We start from the raw sequence: 16,811 nt of genomic DNA on the forward strand, positions 1-16,811 counted from the left end.
AAAACATCCAACAGTTCGGCCTGCAAACAGTCTATTTTGTAAACTTCATACTAGGCCACAAATTTGTCCCAGCACAAATGGATTTCATAGACCGACCCTGGCAGCAAGGATGACATCCACAACTTTAAGTAATAAACTGAATGCAGTCAACTTGCACCAGTCAATCTACATGCTTGGAGGTGTAGATTGCGTAGCACTGGGTGCAGAACCGTGTCCTGTTAATATGACAGAAGATCCTCCGGAAGCGGTAGCCTAATCGGAGGACAGATACTCGTACCCTAAAGTTTCGGGTATCACACACTCCTAGCCCAATCCAGAGGTTCTAGGATGACTTGGTCTTTCCTGATCTTCTTAAGGAGTCAGGCCAAGAGACACAGAAGCAAAAAGAAGTACAAGAGTCCCGATCTCTGCTCGTAGCGTGAATGTGTCTCCTAGAGACAGTTTTCTTGGGAAAGCCTATGCACAGAAATTTTGAAACTGCATTCTTGAAGGTGATGAAAACATCCAGCCAGAGTTCTCCCCCACTGTCAGAAGATGTCCTGCACCTCCTTGTGGAGCAACTGCCATCTGCAATCCACCACGCATCACCGGCTGAGCTTGTCCACCCTGGCGTTTAAAAATCTTACCAGGTGGTTCACAAACAGGGAAATGACCTAACAATGCAGCCAACTCCAGAAGCAGAGTGCCTCTTGTTACAGGACCTATGACCGCATTCCGCCCTGCTTGCTGCAGTACCACTTGGCAGTGTGCTGTTTATGAAAACCTGCACCAGCCCTTCCTTTGATGGATGGCAAGATGGCCTTCAAATCCAACAGATTTATGTGGAGGCAGGTTTCTATCGATTACCAGAGCCCTCTGATCTCTACTTCTCCCAGACGGCCTCCTCAGCCAAGAAGTGATGTATCTGTCTGCTGGAAGGGAGAGGAGCCTACCCCTGGTTTGGTTGCAGTCAGGCAGCGACCACTGCACACCTTGTGCAGTCTCTCCGAAACCTAGATGACGTACGCCAGATTCCCCTGGAGCTGGGCCCACTTAAAGACTTCAGATACCACTGCAGAGAATGCATATACCACCTGGCGAAGTGGACAAGTAGGATGCATGAAGCCAGCAGTTCAAAAAGCCTAAGAGATTATCTCACCAAGGTCCAGGACATAGGCTGAAACATCTGGATCATAGCCCGAATGTCCTGGACTCATTGTGCTGGAGGAAAGGCCCTGAACATCACCATGTCAAGAACAGCACCTATAATAGGATGCGAAGGAGTCATGTGTGACTTTGGCTTGTTCACTAAGAACCTCAACGATGTCGGAAGGTTCATTGTTGTCTAGAGATGGTCAATGACTGACTGTGGCGAGCCTACTTACAATAACTAGTTGTTGAGGTAGGCGATAACTGGTACCCCCAAACGTCCAAAGATGGGCAGCAACAACCACCACAATAACGTTCGTGAACACCCAAGAGGCACAGTAAGGCCGAAGGGGAACACAGTATAATGCTCCTGGACAACCTTGAACTGAAGGTAATGTCTGTGTGATGAACACATGAATATGCATCTTGCAGGACCCAAGGCAACCATCCAATCGTCAGGTCCAAGGCATACAGCACATTGGCCATTGTAGCATTTTGAATGCGTCCTACCACAGAAAGGCATTCAGAGGACTAAAATCTAAAAGAAAGACGAAAGCCTCTGTCTTCCTCTGGCATGAGGAAATAGTGGGAGTAACAACCTATTCCTATTTCTGAGGCCATCAATATCTCAATGAACCCTGTCGACAGTAGATATTGGACCTCTTGCAATAAGATGGTTAGGTGCACCTCAAAGAGATGCTCTGCTGTGGGTGGAAACTGTGGTGGGTCAGAAAGAAACAGAAGGGCATAGCCCTGCTGGACGATCTGGAAGACCCATGTGTTGGATGTGATGTGCTGCCACCCTAGTAGAAAATATTGGCTCCGGCCTCCCACAGAGTGGTTGTTGTAGTAAAGGTCCCTTTTTGGCATGGTTACCCCCCCACACTTTTTGCCTGGTATTGATGTTAACTTGACTGAGTGTGTGATGAGATCCTGCTAACCAGGCCCCAAGCACCACTGTTCTTTCCCTAAACTGTACCATTGCTTCCACAATTGGCACACAGCTAAGTCCCTTGTAAAATGTACCAGTAGTACCAAGGGATCTGTGGCCAGGGAGGGTCCCTCAGGGCTGCAGCATGTACTGTGCTACCCTAAGGGACCCCTCACCAAACATATGCACACTGCCACTGCAGATTGTATATATTGGTGGGGAGAAAAAGGTAAAGTCGACACGGCATCCCCCTCAGGGAGCCATGCCCACAAACTACTGCCTGTGGCATAGGTAAGTCACCCCTCTAGCAAGCATTACAACCCTAAGGCAGGGTGCTCTATACTACAGGTGAGGACATAGCTGCATGAGCAATATGCCCCTACAGTGTCCAAGTCCATTCTTAGACACTGTAAGTGCAGTGTGACCATATTAAGTACATGGGTTGGGAGTTTGTCATTACGAACTCCACAGCTCCATGATGGCTTCACTGAAAACGGGGACGTTTTTATATCAAACTCTCAGCACAATAAACCCACGCTGATGCCAATGTTTGATTTATCGTAAAATGCACACAGAGGGCATCTTAGAAATGCCCCCTGTATTTACCCAAACCTTTAGTGCAGGACTGACCAGTCTATCCCTAACAAACATGTTTCTGACCCCCCATAGGGTTAGAGCCTTTTTGCTCTATGGGGTCAGAAACAAAGCCTGCTCTGGGTGGCGGTGCTTCACACCCACCACCTGCAGGAACTGTAACACTTGGTGGTGTGCCGCAAAGGCTCAGGCCTCCTGTTAAAATGCCCCAGGGCACTCCAGCTAGTGGAGATGCCTGACCACCCCCCCCCCCCCCCCCCCCAGCACCAGGTTCCAATTTTGGCAGCAGGTTTGGCGGGAAAATTAGGTAAAACGAGGAGGAGTGGCCACTCCAGCTAGGACCACGCCTAAGGTGTCCAGAGTTGAAGTGACCCCCTCCTTGGAAAATCCTCTATCTTGGTTTGGAGGAGAGGGACCAATAGTGTTAGGAATGAGCCCCCAAATGGAGTGGGCACAGGAAGGATGGAGCCACCCTCTGGGACAGTAGCCATTGGCTACTGCCCTCAGGCCCCCGTAACGCCCCATAATCTAGTATTTAGGGACACCCCTGAACCTTAATCACCAGATTCCTGGTGACCTCAAGAAGAAAGACTAAAAAAGAATGACTGCTAAGCTGGCCCCCAGCAGTGAAGACTCCAGACGACAACTGACTTGGCCCCAGCCCTACAGGCCTGTCTGTAGCTTCAAGGCTCCTGCTCCAAAAAGGCAATGCATCCCGTAGGACCAAAGACCTCTCCAAACCCCCAGAGGACTGCCTGCCCAGCAGAGAACCAAGAACTCCAGAGCACAGAGGCCCTGTCCAGAAAACACCCCCAAAAAGGACTCCAGAACCGCCCTGGATCCGCAAGCCCGTCCCACTCTACACCCGACACACAAGCCCGAGTCCAGGTGGCCCACTGGTCCAGAGAAGGACCCCATGTGATTCCGACCTCAAGTCCACCCTGGGTTGGCCCCTCCTGGCCAACACAACAAGGCCTGCAGCTTGAATCCAGAGGACCCCACTGACCGCAACCGGATCCGATGAAGATTCCTGATGCCCAAGGACACCCCCTGCACCCGCAGCCCCCTGGCCTTGGGGAATCCGACCAATGATCCAGCAATGTCCAGCCGGCACCTCTCCTGCCTGTCCACCCTTTGGTTTCCCGGAACCAACCTTCTGGACCTAGCCTGCAGCATCTTTTGTGACCCCTGGGGCCCCCCCATTGAAAAACATTGGGCATCCAGCTCTGTGTTTGCATCCTGCACCCAGCCGCCCCTGTGCCGCTGAAGGTGTGTGGTGTGTGAACCTGTGGCAGCCGGTGGTGATCTAAACCCCCAGGCCTGTGTCCTTAAACCACCGGTACTTACCTGCAATCTGATTTCTACTGAGCATCCCCAGTCCTCATAAAATTCCATTGAAAACCCAATGCCAACTTTGACCTCTGCACTCAGCCGGCCCCATGTTGGTGGTGGTGCACTTTTGGGGTCAGCCTAAACTTTAACCTGTGGAGATCCTAATTCCTGAAGACTGGAATCGTAAGTTGTGTACTTACCTGTTAACCATACTAACACTTCCCCCCAGGACTCTACTGAATCCTATGAAAAATTGCAGTATGTCAACTTTTGAAATAGAAAAGTGTTACTTGTATACTGCTTTATCTGCAAAAACCAAACAAAGTACAGTTGATACATATGCCTGATACCTATTTACAACTGTATTTACCTGCAACAAAGATCTTCTGGTTCTAGTAATAAAGTAACACAATATATTTTTGCTATACAAAAACAATTAGCCTGGAGGTAGTCATTGAGTGTGTGCCTCATTTCCTGACTGTGTGTGTACAACAAATGTTTTGCATGACCCTCTGATAAGCCTAACTGCTCGACCACACTACCACAAAAGAGAGCATTAGAATGATCTACTTTAACCTCTGCTAAGCCTCTGGGGAACCCCTGGACTCTGTGCACACTATACCTCATTTTGTTATAGAATATACAGAGCCAGCTTCCTACAGTTGTGAGCAGCTAAGAGCAAACTAAAGCAGCTTGGAAGTGGATGCCACAGGGGCAGGTAACTGGGAAGATTGGTGTCCCTGGTTACTTTCACATAGTCTGCCTGACTGCCATCCTAGATAAGGGCTGAGGTACTGCAATTGTGGCAGTCCCCCTTTTGTTGTCTATACACCAAACCGCTGCAGCAGCCACAGAAGGACTAAAACTGATAAGGGAACCTGTCTGGAAGGGGTCGGAAGACCCAAAGATCATGCTGCGGCTCTGCTTTCCTTGAAGCACTTCAGGGTAGAATCAGATTTTAAGTAGAGAGGCAAGATCGAGTAAAAGGCATATCCATGAGGGATGCTTTTTCTTGTCAAGAAAGGTTTGTGGATCTCAAACATGCGTGGCAACGGAGGACTACATCAATGCCAACTACTCACCCCAAGCAATCAGTGGTATCCCGACCAGCACAAATGACATATTTAACTGCATCCTGGCTCTTTTGAAAAGCTCTAGCCATTGAGGCCTTAAATCCTTTCGGGATCTCTAGCACGATCTCACTAACCATGTCCCAGATGTTTTGTATATAATGGCCTAGAAAACAATTGGGATTGACCAACGTCAAGCCTAGGCTGGCTGAAGAGAACAAATGTTTCCAAAATGCCTTAATCCTTTTAAACTCCCTCTCGGGGGGGGGTCATTGGGAGAAAATTAAGATTCACCTTATTGGTGGAGAGGTGGATCCCCACATTCTCAGGAGTAGGCTGTTTATTAAGAAATTCAGGCACGCCAACTGCCAAACTGTGATCTCTGGCCAACTGCCTCTTATCTGGTGGGAAAATGCATGTTTTAGGCCAGGTCCCCATAACTCTGTCGGTTAGGGTTTCAGTGAGCAGTATTAATCATTCAGATGAACTCAGCCTGGGATGAAGAACTTCAGTAACCACAATTGCTTTAACTTCAACAGAGGCAAGCTGTAGATCAAGGACCTCAGCAGTACAATCTGATTATGGCTCAAGGAAGGAAATCAATGTATCAGGGGACGTGTCAGGCCCACTGGCCTTTTGCAAATCTATATACAAAATGGCCTCATGATAATGTGTGGGGTAAATCATCTATAACACAAAAAGTATCCTACCACCCTTGCATTCCCTGGCCACAACAGTAGCATCTGGTTTTGTTCAGGGTACGTCCTCACAGTGACACAAAACAACACAATCTTAGTTGTTTTTATTGATGACCAGGGAATGCAAGGGTGATAGGATACCTTTTGTGTTATAGAGTTAGTTAGGGAGATTGTATCCCACAGCCCCACTATTTTTCTCTCTGCCCTTCCAGAGTATGAACAGAGTGGGGGAGAGAGGGCCTCTATGTAGTTAGGGAGTTTCTCCCTGCCATTTCCAGGCTCACTATTCTCTAGAAAAGATACCTCCACAGGTTAACAGGTAGTTAGTGGGAAAGCCTCCCTTGTTTTTTGTACTTTTTTGGGGGTTCTTCTGACTGAAGACTAACAGATCGCTCCCCCTTCTTCCTTCTAGAACTTTGCATCTAATACCTTGGCTAAGCCAGTCTGAGTGGAATAAGCAAAACGGCAGAACTGGAGAAAAAAAACGTCACCACTGTCAACAACTTTGTAAAGGCGATGAAACAGAAGAAACTACCAGCAGTGTGCCAAGATTTATCCATCATAATACGTGGACTCCACGGAAGTGGCGATCAAAAACGTTTTTGTGATCTAGGATTGGGATATCCACCACCAACTCCTGTTGCTCGGTTCCAGGACCAGAAACTGGGAAATGTTGACAAATCAGCCAGGAAGGGCTGCCTAGACCCTGCTTCGAGTCAGAGAGTTCTCAGACTGCTCAGGAGGGCCACTGAGGGGACCTTTGCATCAGGGGGGCAGGATCTCCACCAAGGAGGAAAACAAACATTTCAAAGTAATGGCCCACAATTTGGTAAGCACTCCCCAAGACCTTCCACGTAAGGAGTCTCTCCAAGGAAGGTACCAGTGACTTGAACTATTGCACAGAGATTACCATAGGAAGTTGTTCCATAGGAGCAGCACAGGTTCCCTTCCCAGTAGTTAGTAAAGGGTACTGGGACTACCAGACAAAATGCATGGTTTCTGCGTCACAGTGTACATATTTTTACTGTGCGTGACTTGAATGCGATACTATTTTTTTTTTAAAAGAAGAAGCATTAGCTGGACACTAGTTAATTAATTGGTATTGGTTGTTTATAGGGTTCTGGGTATCTAACACCACAGAACCTCACTGAATAAGTCCTAGACCACTGGTCTTCATACCTTGAGGGTGCGGTGCTAAAAAGGTGTACTTGGTGCTCTGTTGTGAGTTCAACAGTAAAGTGAAGCCCCAGGACACTACTTATAAAAAGCCTCTGAGTGACACAATCTGAGCCAGGAAACGTCTGACTGCCCTGGGACTCCTGTAAAAAATGCCCCACAATCGTTTTCCACAAATGTTTTTATTCAGCTAAGTGCAGTATCACCAGCCCCAAAGTGGTTAAGACTGAAGAGTGAAATATTATTGTTAACACTGTAATGTACAAGTTACTTACCTTCGGTAACGAAATATTTGGCAGAGACATATTCTAGTTGCAGATTCCTTACCTTAGAATTTCCCCCAGGCGTCAGACTGGATCCGGAGATTTTCTTTGAGCAATACCCTTGACCATCGGCAGGTGGCGTCGGTCGATTTCGCAGGCGTCGTGATGATGTCGGGAGTAGTATATAGACGCCGCCCTCGCGCAGTAACATCAGTTTCTTTTAACAACTTTCCACGCCAAAGCGCAGAGCCGCTAAGAACACTGAGATTTGTGCGCCAGAGCTAAGAACCTGAAAGGGGGAATCCCTGTCCCTAGAAATCAGTTTGCAAGCGGGCAGGATGGGTGGGCGGTAAGGAATCTGCAACTAGAATATGTCTCTACCAGATATTTTGTTACCGAAGGTAAGTAACTTATACATCTGATAGAGACTTCTAGTTGTAGATTCCTTACCTTAGAATAAATACCCAAGCAATGCCATCCTTGGTGGTGGGCTGCGAACCAAGATCATACTAGGAAGTCCTGCAGGACCGAACGACCAAAATAGCCGTCCCGATGGACCTGACTATCCAGGCAGTAGTGATTGGCAAACTTGTGCAGGGACGCCCACTTAGCTGCCTGGCAGCTATCCAGGAGAGGAACTCCGCGTGCTAACGCAGTGGAAGCAGCCGTTGCTCTGGTAGAATGAGCACGCAAGCCTTCAGGAGGTTGCTTTTTGGCCAAAGCGTAGCACATTTTGATGCAAAGAAGCACCCACTGAGAGATGGTACGCTTTTGCACCGCCTTCCCCTTTTTCGCACCCAAATACCCAACGAAGAGTTGATCGTCCACCCGGAAATCTTTAGTACCATTGAGGTAGAACGCCAACGCTCTTTTTGGGTCCAGACGGTGGAGTCTCTCCTCCTCATGGGAAGGATGTGGGGGTGCGTAGAAAGTAGGCAGAGCGATGGACTGGCCTACATGAAAGGGTATAACCACCGTAGAAAGGAAGGAAGCCCTAGTGCGCAACACAACTTTGTCAGGGTGCACAAACAAGTATGGAGGTTTTGAGGTAAGGGCCTGAGCTCACTCACCCTGCGAGCAGAGGTGATAGCGACCAGGAAGACAGTTTTGAAGGTGAGGAGCTGCAAGGGACAATTATGCATTGGCTCAAACGGGGGATTTTCTTGAGAACTCTGGGCAGAAGAGGTAAAGGAGGAAAGGTGGAAAGGAGGCCGGAGTTCCACTCGAGACGAAAAGCGTCTCCGAGTGAGTGCTGCCTTGGAAACTCCAACGGGCAAAACAGCTGACATTGCGCATTCTCTGCGGAGGCGAACAGATCTAGCCAAGGCTCTCCCCCACTGCTGAAAGAGATCTTGCCACCTCTGGATGGAGACGCCATTTGTGGTCGGCTGTGCATCGACGGCTAAGTTCGTCCGCTCTGGCGTTGAGGGAGCCCGCCAGATGTTCAACCATCAGGGTAATGCCCTGATTGATGTTCCAGCCATGTCCAGAGGTGTAGGGCCTCCTGACAAAGGGTCCAGGACCCTACTCCACCCTGTTTGTTGGAGCACCACATGGCGGTAGTATTGTCTGTGAACACCTGCACCACTTTCCCTTTGAGAGAGGGAAGGAATGCTTTCAACGCAAGCCTGATCACCCGGAGCTCCAGCAGATTTATATGGAGCCCAGACTCCGCCGGAGGACGTGGGCCCTTGTCCTTTTTTGGTATCAAAAAGTAGCGGGAATAACAACCACTATCTACTTCTGGCACAGGGACCTTTTCTATAGCTCCCTTGGCCAAGAGAGCTGCGACTTCCTGGTGGAGAAGCGCCAAATGATCCTCCGGAAGGTGATTGAAGGATGGTGGCATGGGTGGTGGAGCAGATTTGAAAGGGAGGGAGTAGCCCTTTCGAACGATCTGCAAAACCCACCTGTCCGTGGTGATAATTCCTCAGTGGGGCAGGTGATGGCGAATAATGCCACCAACTGGACGGGAGTGAGGGGACGGACTAGGAGGGTTTGGAGGCTGCAGCGGGGCAGAGGTAGACTGGGCAGACCTCTGGTTCCTTGTCCCACGGCCACGTGGGATTCCGCATCCCTGCCACGCATAGGCTGAACAGCGTGCGAGGTACGGTGGCTGGGTGAGGGGCGTGACAGGGAGCCCCTTCCGTGGCCACGAAAGGGACGAAAAGCAGGCTGTGGTGGGCAAGGGGCAGAGGAAAGACCGACGGACCAAGCCGTAGCCCGGGAATCCTTGAATCTCTCCAAGGCAGAGTCCGCTCTGTCTCCGAAGATACGAGAGCCATCAAAGGGCATGTCCATGAGTGACTGTTGGACATCCCCCGAAAAACCAGAAGTGCGTAACCAGGTGTGGCGTCGTAAGGCCACCGTCGTAGCAACCGATCTGCGCAGAAAGTCGGTAGTGCTCAGCCCACAACGGATTGTAAACTTTGCCTCATCTCTCTCATCGTTCACAGCTTGGGAGACAATAGCACGGGCCTCCTCCGGTATCTGCGGCAGGACCTACGCAACCGTATCCCACAAAAAGTGGATATAGCGGCCCAAAAGGCATGCGGTGTTCACAGACCGAAGTGCGAGACTGGAGGAAGAAAACAACTTTTTGCCAAACTGTTCCAGCCTTTTGGATTCCTTATCCGGGGGTGCGGATGGGAATGTGCCTAAAGAAGAGGAAGCCTGGATAACAAGACTCTTAGGCGTGGGGTGTTGGGACAGGAATTTAGGGTCATTCGGAGCGGGCCGATGGCGGCGTGTGATAGTCCTATTCACAGGAGCCCCTGTGATGGGTTTGGACCGTGTACCCTAAAGGACATCGGTGAGGGCCTCATTAAATGGCAAAAGGGGTTCTGAAGTAGAAGCCCCAGGCTGAAGCACCTCGGTAAGGAGATTAGACCTGACCTCAACAGTGGGAAGCTTGAGACCAAGGACCTCAGCTGCCCTACTGACCACCATACCATAAGTTGCTCCCTCCGCCGTAGCCACGGTAGGAGGAGACAGTATGCCAGAGTTAGAAGTATCCAGACCACTGGCTTTTCCCAATTCCCGAGCCCAGTCCATAGCAGGGTCACCCTCCAATTCCTTCCCATATTTGAACCCATAAGAAAAAGGGTCTGAATCCGACCTGGGGTGAATACGCCCCATCGAAGCCGAAGGTGGCATCGGCCGACGCCGTTCTGACTCCGAGTCGTTGGGGATAAGAATTGGGTCGACGTCGATAGTGTGCACCACTGACGTCGGGAGTGTTGATAATCGACCCGGCGCCAGGGAAGGTCTCAAGGGTGCGACCGGCACCGGTGTGGATCCGCGCACGGATCCGGAGCTGACCTCGGTGGCCGGAGCCGAAACTGCCCGCATGGAACCCGAAGGCCCCTCCGCGAACCCCTTGGGCCCGAAGGCGCCGTATCAGGGTCGGACCGCCCAAATATGAGGCACATGGCCTCATAAAACTCTTTAAGCTGGGGAGGGGTCGCTCCGGCTCCGGCAAACTCGGGGAAGCACGGAGCCGACCCAGACGCAGGCTCCGAGGACGGAGGCCTTGTGCCTGGACACTCTCCCGAGTCACGTCGGCCGAGCGACAGGGCGAAGTCTGAGAGCGATGGGACTTCTTCTTACCTTGACCCGAGGATTTAGAAGAAGACGAGTGGTGATGACTCCACGACCAATCTCGAGACCTTCCTCTTGAGCGAGACCAGGACCTATGCGGAGTCGCGTGCCGGCCCTTCATCAGCTTTAGGGACCATTCCCTCAAAGCCTTTGGGTGCATGGCCCGGCACTTGGAGCACGACTTCGGGTCGCGCTCAAGACACCACATAGAAACCCGATGAGGATCTGTCACCGACATCGTCCGATGACAGTCCTCGCATGGCTTGAACCCGCTCTTCGGGGACATCCTCGACGCACCAAAGTTTCACAGAAAAAAAGTCAACAAAACGGCCCAAAAATAGCCAGGGTATCTCTTTTCCGGATCAGCGCGTGGCGCAGAAAGAAAAGAACTGATGTCACTGCGCGAGGGTGGCGTCTATATACTACTCCCGACATCAAAACAGCGACCATGACACCAACGACGCCTGCGGAGTCGACCAACGCCACCTGCTGACGCGCAAGGGTATTGCTCGAAGAAAAATCTCCTGATCCAGTCTGATGACTGGATGCCTAAGGTAAGGAATCTGCAACTAGAAGTCTCTATCAGATATGATGCTTATAAATCAAGTATATCTAGGGAATATGTCATTCTTTAGCTTACTTCATTCAAAAGATTGCCTAAGACGAAAAGTATGACAGACTCTTTGACAAGACTATGGCAAAAACCCAACTGTCACGCAGTTAGAATTTTTTTTGACTCAATATAATTTGTAGTTTGGTCCCCACTGCTCCTTTCAGCAATACAATACTGCAGGTTCTCAATGGGTGTATATAAGGAGGCTTTTTTAAGAGCCCCACAGTGGGGTAGGCAAAAAAAGAGATGTCAGAATACAAAACTGGCAGAATCTGTCCATCTCATCATCCTCATTTGATTCCATGCTTTATTTCTAACCTCCAGAATGTACCTAAGGACATCCTCCTCAATCAGCATCCACTGCTTGTATTAAAACAACCCTACACCAGGCATATATATAGATATGTCTTGTATAGTATAACACCATACTAATACCAAGCTCCCTCTGAACACTATCCATGATCCCTGTAGACTACACAATAATATTACAAACCATAGTTTAGCCATCGAACACTGCATCGTAGCACCATCCATATGATTAAGCCACTTTTAATGTAACTCCGTGGGTGCCACAGCCACCTCCAAATGTTATGTTTTTATCTTTTGGTGGCTAAGGTCATCCTGCATACCAGACCTAGATAAGGCCAGGACAAGGTCAAATACAAAGAACCTTTCAGAATGTTGGGATCAGATGAGCTTAAAATTCAGGAAATGTGGCTGTTCAGAGGCAGCATGCAACTCTCCGTTTCCCTCTTTTACAAGCTCTCGCAGTCTGTTTTAAAATGCCTTGAGGATATTTTGGTAGCTTGCTGGTACATTATTAATAATCTCACTCACTTGCACAGTAACCAGGCACATAGAGAACAAGTCAAGGGCTCAAAGCAGTATCCTGTTCAATTCTCCTTCTAATACCCCTCTATATGGACTGTCTACTGATGTCAAAGTTCACCCCGAAACTCAGACTTTCGCTGATGTCAAACACAACATTTGCACACAAACGCTTCTTTAAGAACTCTAAAGAGAGGCATAGCCCTGACACTGCCTGCTGCTTCCAGACGCTAACTATAAAGCACAGCATACTGGCCATGCCCCCCAAAATACCACCAAATCACCCCTAACTCTTCATACAATCCCAAACACAAACAGCGCTCAACAACTACTGATGTCCTCAAACACAAGGAAATAACCCACACACCAAAGAACTAATACCTCCTAAAAAGACTGCTGGCACAACCCAAGCGCTACTAAAGACATTAAAAACTACAAATACCACATGCACTAGCAACACCACTAAACGCTGGATGCTGCATGCACTACTGGCATCTGTCAACACAAAACACGCCATCAACATTAAAGACATCGCCAAACACTGCTACACCACCCAACACTAGGAACTCAAACACTACCAGTACCTGCGTACAATAGTACATCTTGAAAGAATACACACATCACCAACATTTTGCAACATAACTATCTTTAAACAATAAATAATTTTCCAGCACTAGAAAAAGCCCTCAAAGGCCACAGTCACTTCCACATCACTGAACATTTGCAACACTGCAGACACTCCCCCAAATCTAGCCAACCACAGCACTAGAGAATATCCAATAATCCGCAGCATTCCAGAATGCCCTTGCAATAAGGTCATCACGAAAGCCCAAATCACTAGTTACACCTCCCAAACACTAACCATCTTCCTCAAATACCAAGCATCGCCAAAACGCCAAACTCTAATGATAACCTCCACAAAAAAAGTAAAAGTCTTAAAAACTACGAATATCCTCCAATGTTATCAATCCATCAAACGCTACCAATACAACCCCAAAAGCACCAAATACTTTCCCCACAAACATACCCGAGAACCCCTCAAAATGTACACAGTTACAAACCACAACTAAGGATCAAACAGTACCAGCACCTTTAAACACTTCACAATACCTACAACTCTGCAACTTTCCAAACACTGCCAATAACATGAAACTACCTAAACACTCACCAGCTGCCCAACCACTGTAAATAACACCACGCTACCTAAACACTCTCCTCCTGCCAAAAACACTGCTAATACACCAAACTACCTAAGCACTCCCTGGCTGCCCAACTACTGTCAATAATACCAAACTACTCAAACATTCCCCAGCTGCCCAACCACTGCCAATACCACCAAACTACCTAAACACTCCCTGGCTGCCCAACTACTGTCAATAATACCAAACTACTCAAAAACTCCCCAGTTGCGCAACCACTGCCAATACCACCAAACTACCTAAACACTCACTGGTTACCCAACTACTGTAAATAACACCAAACTACCTAAACACTCCCCAGCTACCTAAACACACTTCTCCTGCCCAAACACTGCCAGTAGCACCAAACTACCTAAACACTCCCTGGCTACCCAATTACTGTAAATACCACCAAATTACCTAAACACTCCCTGGCTACCCAACCACTGTAAATAACACCAAGCTAACTAAACACTCTCCTCCTGCCCAAACACTGACAGTAACACCAACCTACCTAAACACTCCCTAACCACTACCAATAATACCAAACTACTCAAACACTCCCCAGCTGCACAACCACTGCCAAAACCACCAAACTGTCTAAACCTTTCCTGGCTACCCAACCAATGTTAACAACACCAAACTACCTAAACACTCCCCAGCTTCCCAACTACTGTAAATAACACCAATTTACTTAAACACTTCCTAGCTTCCCAGCTACCTAAACACACTCCTTCTGCCCAAACACTGCCAGTAACACCAAACTACCTAAACACACCCTGGCTACCCAACCACTGTAAATAACATCAAACTACTGCAACACTCCCCAGCTGCGCAATCACTGCCAACACCACCAAATTACCTAAACACTAACTGGCTACCCAACCACTGTAAATAACACCAAGCTAACTAAACACTCCCCACTTTCCCAGCTACCTAAAACTCTCCTCCTGCCCAAATAGTGCCAGTAACACCAACCTATCTAAACACTCCATAACCACTACCAATAATACCAAACTACTCAAACACTCCCCAGCTGCCCAACCACTGTTAATACCACCAAACTACCTAAACACTCCCCAGCTGCCCAACTAGTGTCAATAATTCCAAACTACTCAAACACTCCCCAGCTGCCCAACCACTGCCAATACCACCAAACTACCTAAACACTCCCTGGCTACCAAACCACTGTAAATAACACCAAACTACCTAAACACTCCCCAGCTTCCCAATTACCTAAACACTCCCCAGCTATGCATCCATTGCCAATACCACCAAACTACCTAAACACTCCCTGGCTAGCCAACCACTGTAAATAACACCAAACTACCTAAACACTCCCCAGCATGCACAGCCACTGCCAATACCACCAAACTACCTAAACACTCCTTGGCTACCCAACTGTAATTCCCACCAAATTACCTAAACACTCCCTGGCTACCCAAGCACTGTAAATAACACCAAGCTACCTAAACACTCCCCAGCTTCCCAGCTACCTAAGCACTCTCCTCCTGCCCAAACACTGCCAGTAACACTACACTACCTAAACACACCCTGGCTACCCAACCACTGTAAATAACATCAAACTACCTAAACACTCCCCAGCTGCCCAAACATTACCAATAACACCAAACTAGGCTAAACAACCCCCAACTTTCCAAACACTACCAATAACACCACACACATAATACCGGGGCATTTGTTGGGACCTCAGCCACTCTAAACCTCTCCTGGGATTTAAAAGCCACCTCACCACACAAACCCACCCCTGCCAAAGAACACTTCTGCACAGAAACATTCCCAATGCCTTAAACACAGCCCACTGCTCTAGTCTCTATCCCACATCATGGACACCGTCACCACAGCACAACTTCCCAGAGCCCTTCCCGGCGGAGTAAAAACAAGCACAGGTGGGAGCGTGGAGGAAACATGCAGCGAGAAGGCGGCCAGGTCAGTCAGCGCAGAAGCGTGAACTTACGTTGAAGAAATTGGTCTTGTTCCTCTCGCAGAAGAGCCCCTGTGCTGGCATGTGCTTCAGCTGCTGCCATGGGATACTGCTGCCTAGCAACACATCTCGGGCCCACTGGAGGTTCTGTGGAAGAAGAAGAGGGATGGAAATGAGCGTGAGTGGGAGACACGGGCGGGCTGGGCACCGCCGCTGCCAGGCCTGGCCTCGTCTGGAGTCTGCGCCCCCTCCTCCTCCCCCTCGGTGCCCGCTGGGAGGGCAGACCAGCACTGCTTGCATCCCGGCTGTTTAAAGAAAACCTAAACAGTCTGGCAATTCCATTTCCTCGGTGTGTTTATGGAGGTGCTCTGGGTGCAGAGAGCGGGCTCTCAGGCTGAGGGAAGGGCCACAGCCCGGGCAACAAAAACGCCAGAGCCCATTCAGGGAAAGAGAAAAGGTCAAGGTTTACCTCAAACACCTACGATCTCAGTCAAGCTGAGCCATGCCCTTCTGAGGGCTCCCTCTGTGCCAGGTGCCAATAACCGGTCATTTGTTTAGGTCGGGAAAGAAAACTCCTCCCTGTTTCAGTCTTAAAAACATTTCACCCAGTGCCAGCTCAACTCCCTCAGGTTCCCAGGCGAGCTGAATTTACATATATATATTTATGTATTTGCGTAGAAGCGAAGAACTGTAAATTAAGATTGGTGTATGTTAAAAGGTGAGGTGAAAGTTGCACTGTCAAGCCAGATCTAAAAATCCATGTAGGTTAATGACAGCCCTCCTCCCTCCTGTGCTGCTGCCAGAGAAAAACAACATAATTTATCGAGTTATCTAAGACACTTTAATAGCATTACAATGTCATGTGTGTGCTCTTGAAAGTCTAAATCAGGCAGCTGAATGAATAAACAAAACAATCACATCTGTGTGGAGGACAAGCAGTTTTTTTATGGAAGAACACAAGTTCAACCCAACCAAAACATGTACTCCTGGCTCTCAACATGTAGGCGGAGCCAAAGCCCCTCTCTAATAATGCCCTCATAACTGTCTGGCGACAGCTGTGCCGTCAAACCACATTTAAAACAATGTACCTTCAAACCCATTAGATTCTCAGTCAAGCCATCCTTTCCGTTCTGTATGGAACATTTAGTACATCTAAACATGTTCACAACTATGTATTAGTTATTTAGCACTTTAACTAGTGCTTCAATGTTGGAGTAGAGAGACTGTCAGGCTCCAGCCTAAAAACACGGCAAGAGTTACCACAGGCCCCTAAGTCCTCGGGCACTGACTCAATCCCTCTCTGGGTGCTCCCCATATGGTGTGTCCCATACATTAAAATGTGCATGTAAAAAATCTTCTTGTTTCACACAGCAGCTATGCAGTGGCAGATCTCTGCGAATTCTGAGCAGCGATATCTAATTAGCATATGATACACATCACAGGAAGTGATGACAT

The 16,811-nt window shown here is 48.7% G+C and overlaps 1 protein-coding gene across 6 annotated transcripts in view; it reads right to left on the minus strand.

Annotated features, from left to right (window-relative positions):
• Positions 1-16,811, minus strand: part of CABIN1 (calcineurin binding protein 1) — a 1,028,293-nt gene that overhangs the window by 370,475 nt on the left and 641,007 nt on the right. For all 6 annotated transcript variants that reach the window (XM_069215153.1, XM_069215155.1, XM_069215154.1 and 3 more), the window contains exon 29: positions 15,390-15,503. In XM_069215153.1, coding sequence (XP_069071254.1) covers positions 15,390-15,503 — 114 coding nt within the window. The remainder of the gene's footprint in view (positions 1-15,389; positions 15,504-16,811) is intronic.

Source organism: Pleurodeles waltl, chromosome 11 (genome assembly GCF_031143425.1).
Source record: "Pleurodeles waltl isolate 20211129_DDA chromosome 11, aPleWal1.hap1.20221129, whole genome shotgun sequence".
Classification (NCBI taxonomy): domain Eukaryota; kingdom Metazoa; phylum Chordata; class Amphibia; order Caudata; family Salamandridae; genus Pleurodeles; species Pleurodeles waltl.